The 22078-nt window shown below is 29.5% G+C and overlaps 2 protein-coding genes across 3 annotated transcripts; both read left to right on the top strand.

Annotated features, from left to right (window-relative positions):
* The first annotated feature begins 4331 nt into the window (after positions 1-4331).
* LOC105248525 (protein yellow) lies at positions 4332-12190 on the top strand. 2 transcript variants are annotated; one of them, XM_011253357.3, is made up of 6 exons: positions 4332-4490; positions 8500-8799; positions 9117-9529; positions 9758-9935; positions 10637-10848; positions 11575-12189. In XM_011253357.3, exons 2-6 carry the CDS (start codon positions 8532-8534, stop codon positions 11914-11916), a joined length of 1413 nt encoding a protein of 470 aa, XP_011251659.1. In that variant the 5' UTR covers positions 4332-4490; positions 8500-8531; the 3' UTR covers positions 11917-12189. The 2 variants fall into 2 exon arrangements, with proteins under 2 accessions (XP_011251659.1, XP_025262942.1); XM_025407157.1 differs by lacking the exon at positions 4332-4490 and adding an exon at positions 4514-4531 and having other exon boundaries at positions 11575-12190.
* A 3836-nt stretch (positions 12191-16026) lies between these two features.
* On the top strand, positions 16027-20380 carry LOC105248526 (cytochrome b5-related protein-like). The gene is made up of 6 exons (XM_011253360.3): positions 16027-16340; positions 17546-17793; positions 18180-18447; positions 18754-19045; positions 19342-19557; positions 19957-20380. Exons 1-6 carry the CDS (start codon positions 16298-16300, stop codon positions 20231-20233), a joined length of 1344 nt encoding a protein of 447 aa, XP_011251662.2. The 5' UTR covers positions 16027-16297; the 3' UTR covers positions 20234-20380.
* The last annotated feature ends 1698 nt before the right edge of the window (positions 20381-22078 follow it).

Below are 22078 nucleotides of genomic sequence, written 5' to 3'. Positions count from 1 at the left end.
CGAGGCGTTTCATCGCGATTATGATGTTTAATTAGACATGGCGTTCGCTTAATGACTACCGCTTAATGAACACAACGACGATTAGAGCGTCTATTCCGAGGGCCGCTAAAAATGGAGCCTCGCAAGAAAGCGAGACCGATTTTCGCGAACGCAATCGATCGTTTTCAAGAGGAGAGCGATTTCGGTTTTTGCCGCCGCTTTACTTCCGAAGCAAGGATCGACCGCGGGTAGATGTAGCTTCTATCCTTCTACAACCTTGTTGTTTTCAGCCGACTGCGTACGAGCAGAACGGACAATAATGATCGAGGAAGGAAAGAGAGGGATGAAAGAAAGTAGCGAAGTGATACGAATGTGTATATCCATTCACAGATTGATTAAATAAAATCGTTCGAAAACGAATGTCATCGAATTTTCGGGCGACTTTGCGATCGAAGTCATGCATTGTAATTGGAAAAATCGATAATCGATTGAAAAACAAAAGTAAAAATTGATTAAATAAAAATGACCAGAAAGAATCGAGCTGTGACTTCGATTGTAATAACGCTTGTCTATTTTATTTTATATAATCCTTGAAACAAGAATGATTATGATGTTTTCGTATCTTCTAGAAAATTGATCTTAAATTCACAATTAATAAATAAAATTATAATTAAGAGAGAAATAAAAATCTAATTAAACCTAATGTGAAAAAAACTTGAATAACTATGCGATTATTTAAGATCGAATTAAATTTATAGTTGAGAAAATTGAATTAAATGGAATGAGTTACCTCAGACTTATAATAATTGAATATCCATAGATCGCCTATCGTCAGATAAATGAAAATATTCATTACGTGAAGTCTGCGCAGTTCGCACATGGCACTGTTACGAGCTTCGGGAAAAGATTGTTCCCTGATAACGACTTGATATAACTTAAATAGATTATTTCTGTGAAACTGGTTCACCAGTAACTTTCTATGAAGCGTAGTTTCTCATCGCTTTCGCGTTCATTTCCTTTCCTTTCTCGAGAGAAAATCTCTGCGATGACGAAAATTTATGGGCGATTATGATTTCGATCATTGCCCGAGTTCGATATTAATTTTATGGAACATATATACACTACGTGCATTTTATACTCTGCATAAAAATTTAATTATAATCTTGAAGAAGATAAAAAGGTTGTAAATATTCTAAATAGGGAAATAAATAATCTGAGAGTTTATTTTCAAATCATTTTCTGAATCTAGAAATATCGATCCAGGAAAGGTTCGGGAAAATAAACTCTTTAATCGAAAATTGATATCATGATCGAAAGAGGATATTTAATCATGAGACAAGAGTGAACCGCGGGCACACCTGCAAATGCCGATGGCATAGTTCGAAAGTCAAATGTCACGTTGGCTTTTCTGCGAACATTACGTCTGCACCGAGTAAACCCTGGTATTGATTGGTCAACGCGAGGTGAATTTTCTCTTGTTTTTCGAAACAGCCCTCGCGGTTGTTAAACATATGTAGACCTTCGTGAGTCCGAGAGCTATGGTTAAATAGACATCCGGTAATTTCAGAGCGCACGCCCACATAATATCGTCGAGGGGTCAACGTTCGCGATAACACAATCGCGATTACGCGGCACCATCGACCGTTGAATGAAATTTAGTATTATAGAGCGATACCCCATATTTTTCATTCGTATGCAATCGTTCGCTCGTGTCGTAAATTACAACAAACGGCGACTGCATAAGAGTTGCTTTCTGCAACTTTTTATCGTCACACAGTGGGAGTTTATTTCCGGTCTTTCCCGAGAACAAGATTGATATTTTAATGATTATTGGAATCTTTGAAATTCAATTTATTCGAAAATTTTTCCTCCACGTTTCGCAAAAAGAAACTATTCGATGTGTAACTTGTTCGATTTTAATTACATTCTTGAACGGAATAAATTATTATTTATAATGTCATTTATTTCTAAACGCGCGAAATACTTTCCTGTTATCAATTTTTATTTTTTGTTATTTATTTTTATAATTATTTCTTTTTGAGTGATCTTGATTAATTTTTTATCCTGTTTAACAAGTGTAAAACGATATTTTTATCTTCATGATGATATCTTTTGCGAAAACAACCCACTTATGATAATTTAAACAACGCGACATTGAGAACGTTAGTTATCTGATTGCGAGCGGAAATAATTGGTTTTCAGTTTTATTTATTAATATTTATCATCGATCGTTGCGTGAGACAAACCGGTTATGCGTAAGCGATGTCGATTTCGTCATTGCGGTTAGTTATCGCTGATTTTTGTCGACAAAAAAGACTCTGACACACAATTATACTGAAAATAGCGGTCGCATTTTTTCCGGATATCGTTGATAAGAATTTCACGGTCCACTTTTGAAATTTCAAATTTTTTAGATTGATTGAATCGCTTCTACAACAGGTTTGATGAAATGAAAAGCGATAAAAATATCTAATTAAATTAAAAAATAAAAGTTTTGAAAAGTAATAAATTAAATATTAATAAAAAGATTTAAAGATTAATCTTTTCAAGGTAATAAAATAAGATTTTTAAAAAAATATAAAGCAACAAAAGATCGAGCTATCAACGAACAAAGCACGAAAGGAAGAGCGAGCAAGGTCTTGGAATTTACTAGGCAGATTCAGGTGAATAGGTGAACCGATTGATCACTGGTGAACGGCAGGACGAGCTAATCGGCAGTATCGTATCGAACGAACTATCCTGCAGCAATCGTCTCAACAGGAAGAAACCTCGAGAAGTCTCAAGATAACATTTATTTTTTTCTTTATACATAAAGAAGAGATTATCTAAAAATTGATATTTACCTCTCATAATATCGTTTATGAATTCTCTCATTTATAATACTACGATTAATATAGAAAATCCACACACAAGTCGAATTACTTATTACTTTTTTGAAATAAATTCCCAATTCTCTCTAAATCAAATTTGACAGAATTTTACTCAGAAATTTCGAATAATTTGATTTAAAAATTCAGATGACATTTATCGAATCATGCGCAGCATTAAATTATGACACGAGTCAATCGAAGATAAGAAAATTAATTATGATTGATGTTAAAATTAATATCTTTTATATACTTTTGATTTTTCAAATTGGTCTTATTTTTTTTATTTTAGTTTCTACCGACATTCCATAGAATGACAGAGATACAGAAGGGCGATTATACGGCACTGACAATCACGAAAGTGAAAGCTAGATATAATGTACCTACCTACCTAGCGACCAATCGACCTCGAAAAAGCGTAAAACTCGTAGCAGCACAAACAGAAAGAGATTGCGTGATACGAGAGACGAGAAAAACGCCCGGTCGCGGGAGAGGCAAACCACGGTCTCGCTTATACATTCGCGCCTCCTTGTCGATTCGCTCGCTTGCAAATAGCACGCTAATCTCACGACGACGTTTTCTTCATTGTACTCTTGGATAATCGTCCGCGGACTCGCTCACCCGGATGAGAAGACGATGGTATTGTGATTCGCGCGCATCGAGTACTTTCATGAATCGCATATCTATCCTATGGTTAAATTCTATTCGTATTATCTCAACAATTTGTAACTGACATTTTCCAAGTGAATAATTTTAGTTGCAATTAAAATTATAATTAAAAATATAATTATAATTTTAGTTATAATTTTCTTTAAACGAAATATATAAAAATATTACAATCATTAATAATTATCGTTTATAGTATGCATATGATATAAAACGTATTGTTGCGGTGTTTTTTAAATCTCTAATCTATTATTAAAAAATTGTATAATAGAGAAAGAAATACACTTTAAATATTATACATATATATATATTACTTTTAAATTTATTGTTAAACATAATACTTAAATGGAATATTATCAATGTTATTTATAGAGAAGCATTTTTATATAATTATTTTTCAAATCTATGCATTATTCAAAAAATTCCTAATTTTTATTCTGAAAAGATATTTAAAGTATCTCAAAATTATTACTTATATGTCATTCTTCAGTAGATTTTTTAAAAGCTGACAGCTGACATAATTACATATTTATATCTTGAAGAAACCAAAGATAATTACATGATTTATATACATTATTTCTCTTTTCATTATCTTTTGATTTTTGCGATTGTCCTTGTCGTCTTTCGCCAATTAAATAAAATTTCCATACTATGAAGGTGTTAATATTCAAGATAATTATTTATTATTTTGACAGATTAAATTAGAACTTTCGACAGTTTCCTCCGCGATCGCTCTCTTCCTGCATGATTGTCGCGATGAATCAACGTGGCCGGCAGGTTTGCCGACCGGATCTACAACGGTACCGTACCTGTATGGTGTATATACCTAGGGGAAAAGCTACCGCGGCTACAGCCAGGTCGACACGCCGACCAATTCCCAGTTTGTCGCGCGTGGTCCGACCTGTCGCACCGCTCTCTTCCGAGACGAGATCTAAATAAGCCGAGCTGTGCTGTGATCCAGAATCAAGCAGATTGAGTGTAAATAATCATCCTTCAAGCATCATTGATTATCCTTCTGTGTTCGTAATGCGAATGTCCTTTAAAGAGAGAATAAAATGGAAAGAAAAATTTAAAAGACTCGTAAAACGCGTGTAAAGCATCATAAGAAAGATGTGTAAAAGATGTGTAAAGATAATTTGAAGAACGCTCGATTCCTAAAATCTGTTTAAACAATCGAAATGTGTTTTTTGAAAAAATTATATGATATGACTATATAATCGTCTTTTGCATCGAATACATATTTGCAAATAATAATTTTCTCCAAAACCGAAATAATAAAAAAAAATTAATATAGTAGTATAAATATGTAAATATAGGTAAATAAGATTTTATTTACAAATATAAATATAATTTAATTTGTAAATAATTAATTTATAAATAAATATAATTTGTAAATAAAATTTTCTTTATTAATTGTAGAATTTACAAAAGTATATTTTAATTTTTTTAAATTTATTTTACTGCTATATTAATTTATTTCTGTTACTTCGATTGTTTATATAAAAGCAATTAATTGAACAAAAATGGATTATTTACTTCATTTGACTATTTCGGATCCTTGAAAATCTTCTTTCGTTTAGAGTAGATTTTTCTCTCTATTTTCAATTCTATTTTCATCGATGAATGGGACAAATTTAATTAGCATATATTGGCATTAATTGAAAGTATGTTTCGAATACAGAACACGAGTCTGCAAAACCACGCAAGACAAGTGAGATATGCAGCTTCTCGAAAACTCTTATGACTTGACAGAAAACTTGGTCGCGAATAATTTTGCCTTACAAGGAGATATTATGGCTCGTGCTTTCTATTCAAGATAGAAATTGCGCGTGTAATTTGTAGGAAAATTTAAACGATGTGAGACCGTTTTTCGGTACACGAGAGTTTTCACGAGAGCAATCTACGATGAAATCGAGAGAATTATGACTATGCAAACAATTTTCGCTCAGTGAAAATAATTACAATAATAATTAATAAAAATTATCAGTGTTATTAAAATTATTAATGTCATTAACACATTATTAAAATTGATATATAAAAAATACAATAAAAATTTAAAAGATTAAAAAATATAATAAAAAGAATAATGTATAAATATTAATTTTTTAATTCAATTAAATTAAGTAAATAGAAACTAATATTATAACAAAGATAATAGAAAAAACAGAACTGATAATGTGAAAAATTATGCAATATATATATATTGCATAATTTGTTTTGTATTGATTAAATATAAATGCAATTTATCTTCAGAAATATGGATACTTGAATGAATACATTTTGAGTGAAAAATGCGTACGCAAGTATAATATCTAAATTAAAGCGTAATGTTAAAAGTATAACATGGTATGAAATAACACATACATGTACTGATATATGAAAGATGCGCGGTTATTGTCTCTGTTAACGGGTCAAGTATAAAACTATCGAAAAATTGATTGCTTTCTATTTTCCGTTAACCGTGTTACGTGCTATTAGCCGCTTGTTAAACATAGAAAATTTGTCCCGGTGATTTAAGCCGCGTTCTACTAAAACAAAATTGCCTTCTCTCTCGAAGAGAGAAAGGGCGTCGAATCCCCGATAAAAAAAATCAGTAATTTTGCCTCGATTAAAAGCCATTATTTTATCGTACAAATGTATATCATATGTTATTCTACGAAATTTTTTTATGTTATTAATTTATAAATATAAATAATCAAATCAAAAATAGTTTATAATAAAAATTGACAGTTGTAATTTCTATCATTTTTTAAATTTATAATTTTCAAGTTTACATTAATTTCATATAAATTTATATCTTAATAATTGGAATTTTCTTAAATTAGAATTTTTTATTCTTATTGTTAGCATTTAGTATTTACTTTTATTTATCTTTATTATTAATTTCAATTTTAATTTTAAATCTAATTATGTAAAAATATTAAAATGATATTAAAAAATGATGTAACGATAACAGCTTGACTGATGTAGATGACAATATCTATCTGTTTATCACCTGCTATTATGTAAGTATGTAACGTTACTTAAAATTACAAATGATGAGCTATGCAAACCGGTATGGGTTATTTTCTAATGGCGACCTTCGAAGATTCCATCACTCGATGATGGCAAATACAACGGTAGTGAATTGTCAGTTTCTCGAGTATAAATGGCATGTCCGGGTTTAAATCATTTTATGCGCATTTCATCATCGAACAATCTCTTCTGTTCCATGTATTAATGTTGAAGAAGAATCTCGATGGATGAGTGACGAATCAAATTTTTGAAAAAGATTTATAAAATCCGTGTACAATTATTTCTAATTATAAAATCAATTTTGAAAGATATAGATAAAGTTACTGAAGATATAAACTATCTTGTTTTTGTTTTTTAAATTTCATAAATTTTATTTTTTTAATCAAAACCTTAAGTATTTTTATAAATTACATTTCTCAAATAATTAAGTTTATCATTTACTTTACTTTAAGCCGATCTTATTTAAATTCGAGATTCTTAACTCTATTAATATTAATTTAATTCTTTTACTTAACATTAAACATAAATAGATTAAATTATATAAGTATATAATTAAATTATATAATTACATTATATGAAAATAATCTTGAATATTTGTTGTGAGAAACGTTACATTTTAAGCTTATTAAATTTTCTTTAAATAGTGTAATTAGAATGTTTTAAATAGTGTAATTAGAATGAGACTTTACGTAATACAATAACAGTTAGAAATGAAGAATAAATAAATGGATGAAGAATAAACAGTAAAAATTGAACGCTGTGTCGGAGAAATTTCTTCAATAATTATCTTTTCGTATACAATTCGTCTTGATACTCTTTCATAATGTACCTCGCAACTTAGAGACTTCCCAATTTCTATAGATACCAACATGAGTACCGTTGTTTCCACGACCCGTTACGTCATTGAAAAGAGTCAAGACACTTGCGAAACATATGTGAGATTACCGATCCGTTGTTAGAATAATAAAGTAAGATTTTTCAACGTAAGAAGGAAAAGTTAAATAATGTTAACATGCACGAGTCAAATCTTACATAAATAGTGAGTTGAATAAATAATTAAATCTTAAATTACAACGAAGCAAATAACAATAAATATAATATAAAAAAGTATAAGAAAAATATAATGTTATAAATAAATTTTATATTATATTAAAAATATAATATAAAAGTATAATAATAAAATTACAATGTTTTATTAATATTTAAAAATTTTAGCTCCGAAAAAAAATTACACATTGTAAAATAATTTCAACAAACTCTTTAATTTTAAGCATTAATTCTAAAAAGATAAATGATTCAAGAAATCAATGCTTGCGAATTGAATTCACATTTTACCATTTAATTCATCATTTATCATTAATTTCCGTTTCATAGCAACTTTTTATGTAAGAAACGATGACAAAGAAACCTAGTTTCTGCGACTTTGCAATAGTTACATGTTACGTGCGTAACACGTGTATGTATTAATTAATTAGCGAACCGCAATAAATACGAAGGCCATCGGCTTTCAAGGAAAAACTAGTTGGATACATAATACACGATCTATCCCGCCCCCGAGATTTACTTTCTTAAAATTCTCCGCATTTTCTTTAAAGAAAATTAATATAAAATATGGATATCAAAGAACACAATGATATACAAGCGATCTAATAATTCGCAAGCTTAAATTTTCATCTTTTTAGTTTCTAATATTTTTCTTTACAAAAAATTAATTTATTTTCCTGTCTTTATCCGAGAATCTGCCAAATTTGGCATTACTTCATAAAAATTATCAATCTAGATATATCGGGATAAATAATTTTATATCAGAATTTTCATCTTTTTATTTCTTGCTTGTAAAAATGAAACATATATATTCGACAAATTAATTTTAAAAGTTCCTAATATTTTTCTTTATAAAAAATTAATTTTTGTTCCGATCTGAGAATCTGCCAAATTTGGCATCGTTTCATAAAAGTTATCAATCTTATAGATATACCGGGATAAATCGATTTTATATCAGAAATGACAATGCGGTGCCGGGCGTCAATCATCGTAATCGCGCTTCTGATCGTTCTGTTGGACGGCGCGATCGGCAAACTGCGAGTCGTCTACCGCTGGAAACAAATCGACTACGACTGGCCGAGTAACGACACCAAGAGAGTATTCCCGGATTACAAGCAAGAGGACAACCTGCCCTTGGGTCTGGAAGTGGCCGGCGACCGGATTTTCATCACCGTGCCGAGGTGGAAACAGGGAATCGCCGCTAGTCTCAATTACATTAGACTCAATGGTGACTAGTCCTTCTCTCTTTCGAAAGATCGCCCGCTAAAAAGATTCAAAAACAATCATTTGGTATACAATTTTTTCTTAATTTAAATAAAATTATTTTTTCTTATCCTTTCGATTCTCTGCTGAGCCATCTTTCCATTCATCGAGTTTGAACAAAAATAACTATAAATATATGCGAGATCTCTCAATGGAGGAAGAAATGTTTAGTGATCAAGAGAAATATCAAGCATGAATGTTAACAACAATCAAATCTTAAAGGATCTAGATCTCACCCTTTCCTTTCGAGGATTAATGTCATCGAGGTTCATTGACTTTCAGACACTCGCGAATCGCCACCCCTCATCCCTTATCCGTCCTGGGAGGCCCATCAATACGGCGCCGCCGGCGTGCCAGAGATCGTATCGACGTTTCGTGTACGCGCCGATCGTTGCAATCGGCTGTGGGTCCTGGACACGGGCCTGACGGACATCATGGGCAACCCCGAGCAGCAGGCGCCGCCGGCGCTGATCGTCTACGACCTGACGACCGATCGCGTGCTGCGCAAACACGTGATACCAGCGGATCAGCGAACCGCTGATTCTCTATTCGCCAATATCGCCGTCGAGGATTACTCGTGCGAGGATTCGTATGGCTACCTGGGCGACCTGGGCGGACCGGGACTCGTCGTGTACTCCTGGAGCCTCCATTCCTCCTGGCTCGTCAAGCACCACTCCTTCCATCCGGATCCGATGGTAGGCAAAATGGATTTTAGAAAAAATTGATGATTCGATAGCTAAGATACTTAATAATATCAAGCTTTTAATTATCTTGCTAACTTCAATAATTTTGCATATTGATTAATTAAATTGAGAAAAATGCTTTTTAAGAGAAAAAAATATGAAGATTTGGAATTTTGATTTATTGGATGGTTTGAGCAAAGTTTTGCGGCGAATTTTAATAATGTAAACTGTTTTTCTCAGGGCGGAGAATTCAAGGTGTCGGGAATACCGTTCCAATGGAACGATGGCCTGTTCGGAATGGCTCTTGCACCGACAGGTGACGGCTACAGCACCATGTACTATCATCCACTTTCCAGCGGGATGGAATTTTCCGTTACTACGAGATTACTACGTGATCCTCAGCGCGTTAGTGCTGCGGGTATGTTTGACAAGAATTCTGCGAGAAAGATAAATACTCGATTAATCCTTCGATTGTCTAACGCACACTTTGCGTGGCGATAATGATTGTCTTCCGCATAGTTCGTAAAAAGGATTTTGAAAGTTAGCTGTCATATTTGCATCTCATGTTCCTTAAGAACTTTATCTTATTTACGTATCAGTGATTTTTATTTAATATACCTTGATAATATTTTCCTATTAGAAACTTAATATTTTTATTTAATTATAATTAATTATTTGAGATAATTGCTCTTAAAATTATTTTTTGAAGGAGATTTAAACAAATTATTTATTCTAAGAAAATTAGAAAATCATTTACAATATATATGATATTGCAAATGCTTTAATTTTTTAATGATAGATTATTAAAGATAATTGAAGATTTTTCTGTAAAAATGATTTTTCTGCTCTTTTTCATATTAAACTTTAAATACTTCATTTATAATAATTCTCGAATTAAAATTATAAAAATATATTTTAATTATAAGGATAAAGAGTTTTTATTATTTCTTTGAAAGCTTTAGTTTCGAGCTCTTAAATATTATTCAAGGATTATTGTCCCAACTTTTCAGCGAAAAGGATTTAAAGTACTTCTAAAATGGTTGGGAATTTCCTGTATGTCTGAAGGACAAACGTGAGGTGTTTATCGAGGCTCTAATTTCTTTCATTCACATGTCCCAGAAACGTCTCACGAATTCCAAACATTGGGTTCGCGTGGTCCCAACGGCCAGAGCAGTGTCAGCTTCCTGGATCGGAAAACCGGAATTCTCTTCTACGCACTTACAAATCTGAACACCATCGCCTGCTGGAGACCGCAGAATAAATTCACTACGCAACAGCAGGGTTACGTATATCAGGACAATGTGACCATGATTTTCCCCAACGATCTCAAGGTAATCAAGAATTTATTGAGTTCGTTCCACAATTCATTTATCAGTATTTTAATCTATCATCAGTATTTATTAGTATATATCAGTATTTATCCGTATTAATCTAATCATCTCTAAAAATGTATCAATGTTATTTTAAAATTATATATATATATATATATATATATATATATATATAATTTTAAAATAACATTGATACATTTTTATATATATTATTTTTATATATATATATATATATATATATATACATATATATATATATATATACCGTAAATTTTAACATTTTATGTCATCGTCGTATATTATATTATTAGAATTACCAAAAACAGCAACATCCCAATTTTAATGGCTTATTAAAATAATTGGCTTATTAAATAATGAAATAATAAATAATAAAAATGAAGATTAAAATAATTTATTCTGCATTTTTACCAAGGAATTTTGATACATTCCCAGGTAGCAAGATGACGTCTAAAGACGTCTTAAAGACGTCTTTAAGAACAAAATATCTAGTCACCGGAAACAATTGTCTACTATCTTTCATGCTCGAAGTACAATTATTTAATTAAACAGTAATAGAGATTAAACGTTATTTTCTCTCTTCACACATTTTTTATTCCTCATAAAATTATGCGTATACAACAGTCTTAATGGAAATCTTTAATTTGATACACATTATTTCCACATTTTTTGTCACATTATTCAATTTTGATCGCATTATGTTGACAGATCGACCGGAATGGCAATTTGTGGGTTCTCTCAGACAGATTGCCCGTCTTCATGTACTCACAATTGGACCCGCAAGACTATAACTTTAGGGTACTCACGGGATCAACCGAAGAACTTATCATGGGTACGGTTTGCGCGTCGATGTCGTCTTCGACTTATTCCACGACAATAATGCATGATCACAGGGATCACATGGATCACATGGATCACAAAGATCATATGATGAGTACGACGCCTAGAATCGATGGGAGATTCAAAAACTCTGCCAATTTCATGAAGATTAAGCCAAGCATCCTCGTGACGACGATTTTGCTGACATTTTTAATCGAAGCTTTCATTTGAGAAACGGCAAATTTGAACGGAGAATTTGAAGAATTTGAAAAGTAAAAACAAAATAGAAATATCAATAGAAAGACATGACTAGAAAGAGAGAGAAAGAAAAAAAGAAAGATATTGAATTTTCAAACTAATATTTTTGCGTTTTAATAATTAACGTCGTAATTTCAAATAACTTCAAGCAAAGTAATCGAGAAACGTAATCAAGTAACGTAATCGAGAAACAATCAAATAAAATTTTATCAAGAACTTGTTACACACATAAAGGTAAATATTTAAAAAGATAAATATTTAATACGCAATTAAAATTAAAGCTATTAATGTTATCATTGGAAACTTATTATCTTATTTAATTGCTTCACTTAATTGTATTTTGTAAACATTTTTAGAAAATCTAATATAATCATATTAATAATTATAATTATAATATTTTAAGATTATGATTATATACTTTTTTTCTCTGTAAGTTCGCTGGAAAAGGAGATTATGTATAAAAGATTGTATAGAATTATATATAAAATAATTTTACATATTATTTGGACTAGGAATGATCTCCAAATAATAATATCAAGATGTTTTTGAGTAATCTTCTGTTGTAATGTTCCTGTAGAAAAAAATTTATTAACTGAACATTTCTGCGAAGAGGCGGTTTTAAATGCAACTTCTGAAATTCTGATTTATGCGAATTAATGAATAATGAATTCAAAAAAAATCCATTATTGAAAGAAGATGGATTGACCTCCACGTGCGCAATACAATCGTTTTTTTTTTTAAATTAGATGTAAGTATTCTCCTCACATTTACCGCGAAATCTTTTTCGAGGAAATGTTTCTCTCTTTTAGATCGCGTATATATATTATTATTATACTCATATTAGAACTGCCATTATATATTTATGTATTAAAAATGGAATGTAATATATATATCATGAAAAGAAAAATCTCTCTAATCGGATACAACACAATTTCCTTATTTTCCTATTTTCATAAAAATTTTATATATATAATGCGATTTTATAATTTGTATTTTTATTATCAAATGCGATTTTATAATTTTTATTATCAAATTTTAATTATAATAATAATAATAATATATGTTTTATATTTTTCATGTTTCTTTTATTGCTTTATCGCTTTATCACATGTTGCATTTTATTTAGTCTAGTTCTTTTTAATTTCGCATCATCTCTACATGAATTCGTCACGCGCATCTTGGATGCCCGTCCGATATTATGCAATATAATGTAAAAACAACTCTGTTTACTAGAAATGCGTAAAATCGGTATCTTTCCGAATGTCATAAAAATAACACAAGGTAATAAATTCTTGCTATGCGATGACGTTTGCAAGAATATTGAGAATTTTTCTTAAAGATCGGCTGACGATTTATGCAAGTCATCGCGTGTATATCTGCGCACCTGATGCATCATCGACCTGTTGCACCTGCATCTGCTCCTCGCGATGAATACAGATTTACGAGAAACAAATGACGCACTTTACGTGATCAACTCAATATATCTTGATAATTCAACAGAAAAAAACGATTTTTTAGAAGAAACAATACTCTGTGTTATTAGATGATAATAGTTTCGACAATTAATAAATATTGAAAATCGAATATTATTATAAATTACTTTAAATATTATTTCATCTACACAAATAGAATATTACATTACTAAATTATTATGTTACAATTATTAAAATAATATCAAATTATATTAAATTATTTGATTTTATTACATATATTAAATTGTTTCATTTTATTATTTATATATAACAATGTATTAGCAATTGAATTTTATTAAATTATATTAAATATTATTAGAAAAATCAGAACTTATCATAAACATTCTTTTGGCTAATTTCAAGATATCTTTGTTTAAGTAATATTTTAATTTCAGCTTTATATATCTAATGCTTGGGTAAATTATCGTAAAAATTCCAAGTTATGTTATTATAACAAATTCGGATATATAATTCTATTCCCAAAATTTCCACGAAAATTGTATATTTCAAAATAAAATCTTAAAAATTTTGTGTCACATATTTAAATATAATTTTCTTTTAAGCTTTTAATTTGATTTTCGTACTATTTTTAAATACAATTAAATTCTCTTTCCAAGCCACTGAAAATCGAACGATATTTTCCATACAGAATTTTCTTGATAACAAAATTGTTCTTCTTTAGCTATAACATTTATTTTTACCAAAATATTTCATTGTCAGGTCAAAATTTAATTATAAAACAATTCAATTAAATTTTTACGACAAAGAAAATAAGCATGTCGATTTTTGATTTGCATCAACACATAAATATTGATAAGCGTAAAAGATATGTTATATTTTATGTATAATTTTTTTTATATTTTATGTATAAACAAAAAATTCTTCCGCAAAATAATTGATTATTTCATCAATACATTTTCTGTTTCTTTTAAAGCAGTCTTTTAAAGCAATCTATATTTTTACACATCAAGATAGTGGCTGGAAAATGGGTGACAAAAATGATACAGTATAAAGAAAATGTTACACAATCATGTATCAATTTAATGTAAGATTAATTTAAATCATAAAGATATTGCCGACTTGCAGACAGAGCGCGATGAGAATCATGACAAATAAATCTTGCTCATGAATATTATTATATACAGAATCTTAATCTTCTCGATTGTAAATTTTTTCTAAGATTCTCTTCTATCCTAATGTTTATTTCTCTGTTTTTTATTTGTTTCTGCGTTTTTATTCTTCTTAAACCGCTAATTTTTTTAAAAAACAGAAATAAAAAAATAAAGAAAGAATGGTCGACATTAAAATGATAAAAGGCGTTTACTCAATAAAATGTATATACATAACATTATTTGACATTTTATTTATATATTGCTGATTAAATTATCAGGGTTAAAGAGGGGACCAATGTTTAATGCGCAGTTGCTTTGCATTAAAGTTATCACATTTGCTGATAGCTATTAAAACAGTTTCATTTAGTCTCTCGGAAGAATCCATGAAGTCGCTTTAACGAGTCATCGCTTCTAGCGCAGTGAGAATTCATTAGTTGCAACTTGAGTGATTTAGTGTTTTGTGTTATTGTAAAGTGAAAGAAAAACGATATTGATGTAATTGATCGTTAAATAGAACGTATTTGCGTCATCTCGAAAAAATTGTTTACTCCTGCGAAATATAAGTGCCATATATAAATGTTTTTTGTTGATAAATGATTATTATAATCAGACGACATGTATCTGATATACAATGCGAGCTAAAAGTCTTTGCTGCACGATAACAAATACAACGTAACACGAAAAAGTAAATATCAAAGAGATAATGTGTTATTTTGTATTTTCGAATTTTATTATATATATATTTTATTCACATTTTAATATATTTTATATAAACTGGGTGAATGAATTTTTAAGATATATTTAAAATACAGTTTTATAGAGCTTAATAGAGAAGAAAATATCATCAGCTCCAAAAATGCAGAAACTGCATGGAAATGATTAAGTTTTTTATTTTTTTTCCGTAGATATATTTTGTTCATGTTCATAAAATGATTAAAGCATTAAATAATCATAATAAAATAATTTCGTAATATTTATAACAAATAATATTTATACCATATTATATATTTGTTCACACTTTCTATATATCACTTTATATATATTTGTTTATCACTTTTGTGAAATTTTTCAAATTTATCACATATGTGTAATAAAATATTGTTATTATTCAAAAATTAAACTGTCGTAACTTAAAACGTACTAATACAATTACAATCTAAAAAATCAAAAAGAGCATATTACAAAATCGCATTGCAGCAAGCGCTCTTAAAACCTCTAAAAACTGATTAACTGATTAGCTGATTAATTGCGAATTATATAATTCGTGATAAATTTCCGGACTCGAACAAAATCTCATATTTATGATATCATTTATGATATAAAATATAAATTAATAACTTAATCGTTAATTATTGACATAGAAACGCGTCCTTAAGTTATACGAATTATTTGAAAGATGATTTAAACATTCGATCTGAAAGCGTAGAAATATATCATGAGCATTAATATCACATATTTAAATTATCATTCTATTTATATATGATGACAAACACGCCCCACTTATCAGTATAATTCCTACGTACGTGAACATTGTTATTATCAATAATAATTGTCGTTTTCCGAGAGAGATAATCCTAATACACACTTCTTCATTCATTATTCAATATTCCTTCCACGGTACTCGATACCCTTCCACGGATCTCGATACCCTTGCATCGGCCGTGTCTTGAACCGGATTACTGAAGGATAGAAAGGAAGTATTAAAAGGAATCATTTAGTTGAACAAGAGATCACGTATTTGTCGTGTTCGCGTACAATCGCACACGAAACATGGATCCGTTAAAATCGAATATATATATCGACGCAATCCATAGTGAGTAAAATACTCGGTGAATATTGTTTTACAACGCAAAAGTGCAGGCAAATATAAAAGTGAAAAACAGAAAAAATTGATAAAGAGAAAAAAAAAGATTTGTTTTATCGGGTTGCAATCTGTGACAATTATAACAGTTGTGTTTTTGATAATTTTGCATTGTGATATCTTACAATGATACTTGGTGATACCGACAGTTATTAAATAATGTATTAACAATTATTAAATTAATAATTATTACTATTGTATTAAATTTATTATTATTATTAATCATTATTATCTTTACGTGATTTTTTTATTATTTTTTTTAAATATAAATTATGTAATATATATTACTTTTACATAATTTATATAAATATTTTATATGATTTTTTAAAATAAATTTTTTACATGATCTTTTAAATTAATAACTACAATTGCTATAAATTAATAACTTAATCGTTAATTATTGACATAGAAATGCGATCTTAAGTTATACGAATTATTTGATAGATGATTTAAATATTCGATCTGAAAGCGTAGAAATATATCATGAGCATTAATATCACATATTTAAATTATTATTCTACTTATACATGATGACAAACACGCTCCACTTATCAGTATAATTCCTACGTACGTGTACAATGTTCACATATTATGAAAATTATATGCAAATTTATGTCAATGATGCAAATGTTGTAAAAAAATTATACTTCACTGAATACTTTTGCTTTCATATTTCATACATTATAATGGATAGAATTATATGCACTTTGAATCAAATTGTAGATTCTTCTAGAAACTTCTAGAGAGACTTCAAAATATTATATTTTTATTTCTGATTAAATATAGTATATAAAAAGTTTTTAGTACTGTGTGTGTTATTTATGTCTTTTTGACATTTTTTGTGTACGCTATTTTTTTATTTTCAACCTAATAACTGTTGCACTATCGTGCGATATTAGATTTCACCTATATATTACTGCCAATTTTTAAACGCTTTTCACATATGAGTTTCCAAGTATACGATTTTTTGAATATAAAGAGAAATTTGTATTTTATTGTTTTTTTTTTTAAATATATGCGTAAATAGGAGAAAGGAGTGGTTTGTTTTACAAATTAAAAAAATTTATGTAGAAGGATGTATAATTTGATTTTATGAAACTTGGACTTCAGTGACAAATCAAGATTAGCCGTATCAAATTTTTTCGTATGTTTTGTAGATGAGATTAAAAAAACATTCAATATATCAAAAACCAGTACGGTGCCCGGATTGGCTTACTTACCAGCGAGGAAAGATCCAAAAACCGCCGCTAAGTTTTTGGAAGCTAGAAAAAAAATTGATGGTGCGGAAGGATTGTGGAGGATCGGAAACAAACTCTACGATCTAGAGACTTTCGCCAAATCGCATCCGGGTGGCGCAGAATGGATTCGGCTCACAAAAGGAACCGACATCACCGAGTTGTTCGAGGTATCGAATCAAAAGCAAAATTATGCAGTATCATCGTAGTACATGTTAATGTGATAAAATGTTAAATTAATTTAGTTTAATTCTAAGATGCATTTTTTTTTATTTTAATAGTTATATAATTAAATAAATTTAATTTAACTTTATCTATTATTTCTTAATATTAATATAAGTTTAATTTAATGTATTTTTGTATTTTACTTTCATAATTATTTTTTAACAAAATGTTTTAAAAACAATTTTTAATAAAAATTTTTTAATAAAGTTATAAATTATATAGTTATATTATGTATATATATGTATCTTTTGTTCCTGTAATTTGTAATATTTCTGAAGAAAAATCTGAGACTTGTACTTGCAATTGAGATTTTCCAATTCTAACGTCGTAGAGCCATCACATCACCGACAAGGCCGAACGAATGCTGCCGAAATTCTACGTACGAGAAGCTGCGACACCACGATCGGTGCCACTGACTTTCTCATCGGACGGCTTTTATCGTACATTCAAGAGACGTGCAGCCAAGGCTTTAAAGAGCGTTAATTTTCATCGGCCATCCACGACGACGAATCTAATCGTCGACTCCTTGGCAGTCATGACTTTTGTACTGAGTCTCGCGGGCGCCTTCGCCAATTCTTTCGCCATTATTGTTTTCGCCAGTGAGCATCTTCGAAATAATATGACTAAAAACATTCGTTAACACAAGGAGTAATGCAATAATAAAATTTAGCGTACAAATATATGAACAGTAAGAATATTAAAGTAATTTTTAAGAATATTAAAATATTAAAATATTAAATTTAAAATATTAAATTTATACAAATAAAATTAAAATAATTTTTAACTTTATAAATGTGTGAATATACATATATAAATTTTGATAATATTGTATTAATTTTTCTGATCATTATTAAATGCGTACACATTAATCTCCATCGATTTAAATACTTGATAATTAATTCTAGGCATTTTTCTAACATGGACCACCGTTGGTGCGCACAATTATTTCCACATGAGGGACAATTTTCGCATGTACTACTTCGATTTAAGTATGCTATCGTCGAAGGATTGGCGTGTCACGCACGTAATGAGCCACCATATGTATACCAATACTATATGGGATTATGAAATTTACGTAGCCGAACCGTTTCTCCAATGGATACCTCGTAAAGATAAATCTTACTTGGCGACGATAATAAGTAAAATCATCAGTCCAATCGCCTGGATGTTAGTGTATATAATGGAAGGTTTGAAACGGTAACAGTCCATTTCACATTCATTTAAATTAAAAAAAAGTTAATCTATATTTCTTTATTTTAAATTTATATTTTGAATTCCACATTAATGTTGTTCTTTTAATTTTAATATTCTGATTTTGTTTAAAAAATTTATTATATAATTGTTGCTTTTAATGATGAAATATATATACAATTTTACTATTTATAAAAATTATACTTTAAATATACTTGTATTATTTTGTGACATTAAGAAGTCGTCTGACAAAATTCTAATTCTGATCTCGATATTGCGTTAAAGGCTTTAATCGTTTCTAGATATTATTCGGTATTCAAGGAATATGGAGTCTTCGAATTTCGTGATTTTGTACCGTTTTTGTTGCCTTTGACGATGAGTTTGCTTGCGCCCAACATTTTCGTCGCACTCAAGTTGTGGCTGATAATGATATTGATCAGTAGCGCTATGTTTGGAATGATTGGCTTCAGCGCGGCTCATCATCATCCCGATATTTTCCACGATGGTGATATCTACAGGTTACCTATTCATTGTGTTTCCTTAAATTATTAAATCATTCTTTGATTAATCTTATATTGTTCTCTTATTGTAAATAATTAGTATTAATAAGTTTTTATATTCTATTTCTCTTATTTTACTACATTAATAATACTTTATTTTATTCAAAAATTTTTCTTATTTTACTTATTAAATTAAAAATAAATTTTCTTATTTTGTTAAATTATTTAGTTTTAATGTAAAAAATTTTAATTTTAATTTTGACGTTTTATATAATTCTACTTTTGACTCTTTTAATTTATATATAATCATACAATAATTTTTTAAATAGCAAAATGATTTTAGTATCCTTTCATTATATATTCTAAAAGATATAATAAGGTAATTTTTCTAATTGCCATTTTCCTAATATTCTCAAGGAATGATTTGGACTGGGGTCTGCTCGAGGTGGACGCGGTGCGTGATCGTGAGGTGATCGATGACTCGATCTTTCTGGCACTTACGAACTTTGGTTCGCACTCTCTGCATCATCTGCTACCCACTGTGGACCATCACTATCTGCCATTATGCGTGCCTGCTTTCTTGCAGACGTGCAAGGAATTCGGCATCAGTTCGGACAAATGGACGCAATGGGAGCTTCTGAAGGGACAATTCAGGCAACTCTCGCGAACCGAAGTGAAAAAGAATTTCAGATAATTATCTTCGATGCGAGACAGTTCATTCGATTGCGAATCTCTCAAGATGAAATTTGTTATACAAAGTTGCATATAGTTTTTGATGTAAACATCTAGTTGTAAATAATAGCAAGTTGAATAAGCTAAAGTTAAATTTTTCAAAAATAACTTAAGTGAATTGAAAAAAGATTATGATAAAATATTTTTTTCAAATTAATTTTAAATATAACATATGAATTTGAAAACTAATAAATAAAGATCTTTCTATTCAACTTTTATGAAACAAAAAATTTTGAGAGAAGATGTATATTTGTTAAGATAAGAGATAATTTTTTAGAAATAATTCACAATTGTATATTGCTGTAAATTGTTTATATTATACGAACTATTAACTTGACAATTAGATTGACATTAAACAATCCCCTGACATTAAGAATATAATGCGCATCGAATTCTTAACTCTGTTGATTTCAAATTTCACAATTGAGTAATCTGACATATAAGCGAGGTGATTTAATTCTTCTCTTTATTTACTGCTTGTTTACTTTAATAAATACATTCTTCGTCTCTCTTTATCAATTATAATTAAGTTTATAGGATATGATATCATTTGGATGACACATGTAATGATACGCGCTATTGAACGTTTCGCGACTCGCTTCGTTCGCGCTTCTTCTCGCAAGTATATATATATATGTGTATATATATATATATATATATATATATATATATATATACAGGGTGGACCAATAACTCTGTCCACCTGGAATACCTCTGTTATTTTTAGAGATACAAAAATTTTGTATAAATGTTGTACGGTACCAAAAGGACCATAATATGCTACTAATAATTTTTTGTAGGTAGAGGCGCTTCAGAGATTTCAAAGTCATCTCCATTTTTTTAAATGGAACCTCCCATTTTTATTACTTATTCTTATAGCTTATCTCGAGTGCTTTCCAAAACACTATAATAAAGTATTTCTTCATTGAGTACTCTTCGAGTTATGAGGCTTGAAATAATTTTTTGAAATGATTCTTTGAAAGAAAAAATATAATATAAAAAATATAATAATTTTTTGAAATGATTTTTTGAAAGAAAAAATAAACAAGGGCTTTATTCTTTCTCTCTCTTAAGTCAGAATAAATATCATATCTAGATAAAAGAAAATTAAATAAATCAAACTTCGAAGATGAGGAGACAAATATACAAAAATAATTGGCATACTTTGACTTGAGAAAGGAGCGTAAGATGGAAAAATGTATAGAATATTCCTCAGGGATTCCGAAGAAAATCATTCTCGTGAAATTTCGCGTCTAATTCCTACGCTGGATCACAAAGAAGTGTAGAAGATGCGCTGAGACACTACTAGGCGAGAGATTAAAACCGGTGTAATAATTTTATGCCATATTAAAAATCAACTAAAAAAGCATTCAATATACGTTCATGAAAATAATGCAAGAATAATTCATAGGTTGTAGAATTTATATTTTTAAAATCATTTATTCAACTTTCTCTCCCTCTTCAACTATCAATTGTATAAATAGACTCAATGAATAATTAATCATGAATATTTTTTCTATTATATTGACTGATAAAAGTCACTTTTCTACTGCGAAACAAGATTGTATCTGCTGAAATAATTCCCGGTTTCAATCGTGATAGAATATTGATAAAACTCGAGAAAATTCCTGTAACGACGCTTACTATTATAATTCGCAGTATCTACAAGTATAAGAGAGAAGGTTCGAGCAGATGCGATACACAGAGTTAATGACGAAGAACAAGCTCGTATCCATTTGTGAGAGTATTATTGGACAAACAGATGCAAATGACACTTGATGGATGCAGAGGATAAAGGAGGAATCGC

The sequence above is a fragment of the Camponotus floridanus genome, unplaced genomic scaffold (assembly GCF_003227725.1).
Source record: "Camponotus floridanus strain SB8 unplaced genomic scaffold, Cflo_v7.5 scaffold164, whole genome shotgun sequence".
NCBI lineage: Eukaryota > Metazoa > Arthropoda > Insecta > Hymenoptera > Formicidae > Camponotus > Camponotus floridanus.
The sequence above is the reverse complement of the archived record's forward strand: the minus strand, read 5'-3'. Positions and strand labels throughout refer to the sequence as shown.